Source organism: Cariama cristata, unplaced genomic scaffold (assembly GCF_000690535.1).
Source record: "Cariama cristata isolate BGI_N322 unplaced genomic scaffold, ASM69053v1 scaffold44240, whole genome shotgun sequence".
Lineage (NCBI taxonomy): Eukaryota > Metazoa > Chordata > Aves > Cariamiformes > Cariamidae > Cariama > Cariama cristata.
In genome coordinates, this window is record NW_009596037.1 from 1 (window position 1) to 970 (window position 970).

A 970-nucleotide genomic window follows, 5' to 3' on the forward strand; every position below is an offset into this window, starting at 1 on the left:
CAGAAGGTCAGGTTGTGCTTGGCGTATTCATCCAGGAACCTGGGCATGGGGGCAGATGGTGAATGGTCCCATCCTGACAGCGCCAGCCCCGGGCACGGCAACCCTGGCACCCACTGCGCTCCCTCGGCCCCTCACCGGATGAAGTATTTGGCCCAGGCCTGGTGGTACTTGTCCCCGGGGCTGCCCTTCAGTGTCCCCCTCCCCGTCATCGCGCCGTTCGTCTTCATCCAAACTGGGGAGGTCCATGGGCTGGCATACAGCGACAGTGGCCGCTTGGCCACAGCCTGGGCTGCCCGGAGGATGGGGATCTGGGGAGAACCGGGATGGAAACGAGCTCTACAGATCTGACCCAGCACCAGCATCGTAGGCAGCAGGATGAGTCCTCTCTCTCCCCCTCAGTGGGAAGGTGCTCCTCTTCCCCATCCCGTCCCATCCCATCCCGTCCCATCCCACCCAGGCTGCAGCCGCAGTGCCTCGGGCTCGCCTTGCAGGACTCACCTTCATCCGCGTGTCCTCCTCCGTCAAGTTGAAGTGCTTCAACTCGAAGTCACCCTCCACGTCAGCATAGGTGTACAGGCGGATGGAGAAGTCAGTGCTGGCCATGGGGACACGCACGAGGTTGTACTCGATGCCTGGGGACAGGTGGTGGTGGTGATGGACATCCTGGGGTCTGTTTGGGGGTGCAGCCCCCTGGCTTCCAGCAGTCTCCCAGCTCCTTGGCATGAATCTCAGCAGCCAGACCGCGAGCAGGGGAGGCCAGACAGACTGGGCTCGCTGCGTAACAGCATCGTCCTGCCCCAGGCTTACCTTCCTCGGAGAAATAGGAGCGGAGCAGGTGGTTCTGGGCATCCTTGGACAGGGACTGGATGTTGATTGCAGCTGAGTCTGTGACGGAGCCACCAAAGCCCTTCACCTTCTGGTATCGCTGCGTTGTGTCCAGCGTGAGATGGAAATCTGCAGGGGACAAACA

At 61.8% G+C, this 970-nt stretch overlaps 1 protein-coding gene across 1 annotated transcript; it reads right to left on the minus strand.

The window, feature by feature from the left end:
- Positions 1–18: 18 nt before the first annotated feature.
- GBA (glucosidase, beta, acid) lies at positions 19–925 on the minus strand (the record flags this gene model as incomplete). The annotated part of the gene is made up of 4 exons (XM_009704239.1): positions 19–39; positions 136–308; positions 499–632; positions 808–925. Coding segments are annotated over 4 exons (446 nt in total), but the record flags the coding sequence as incomplete, so codon positions are not given.
- Positions 926–970: the final 45 nt, after the last annotated feature.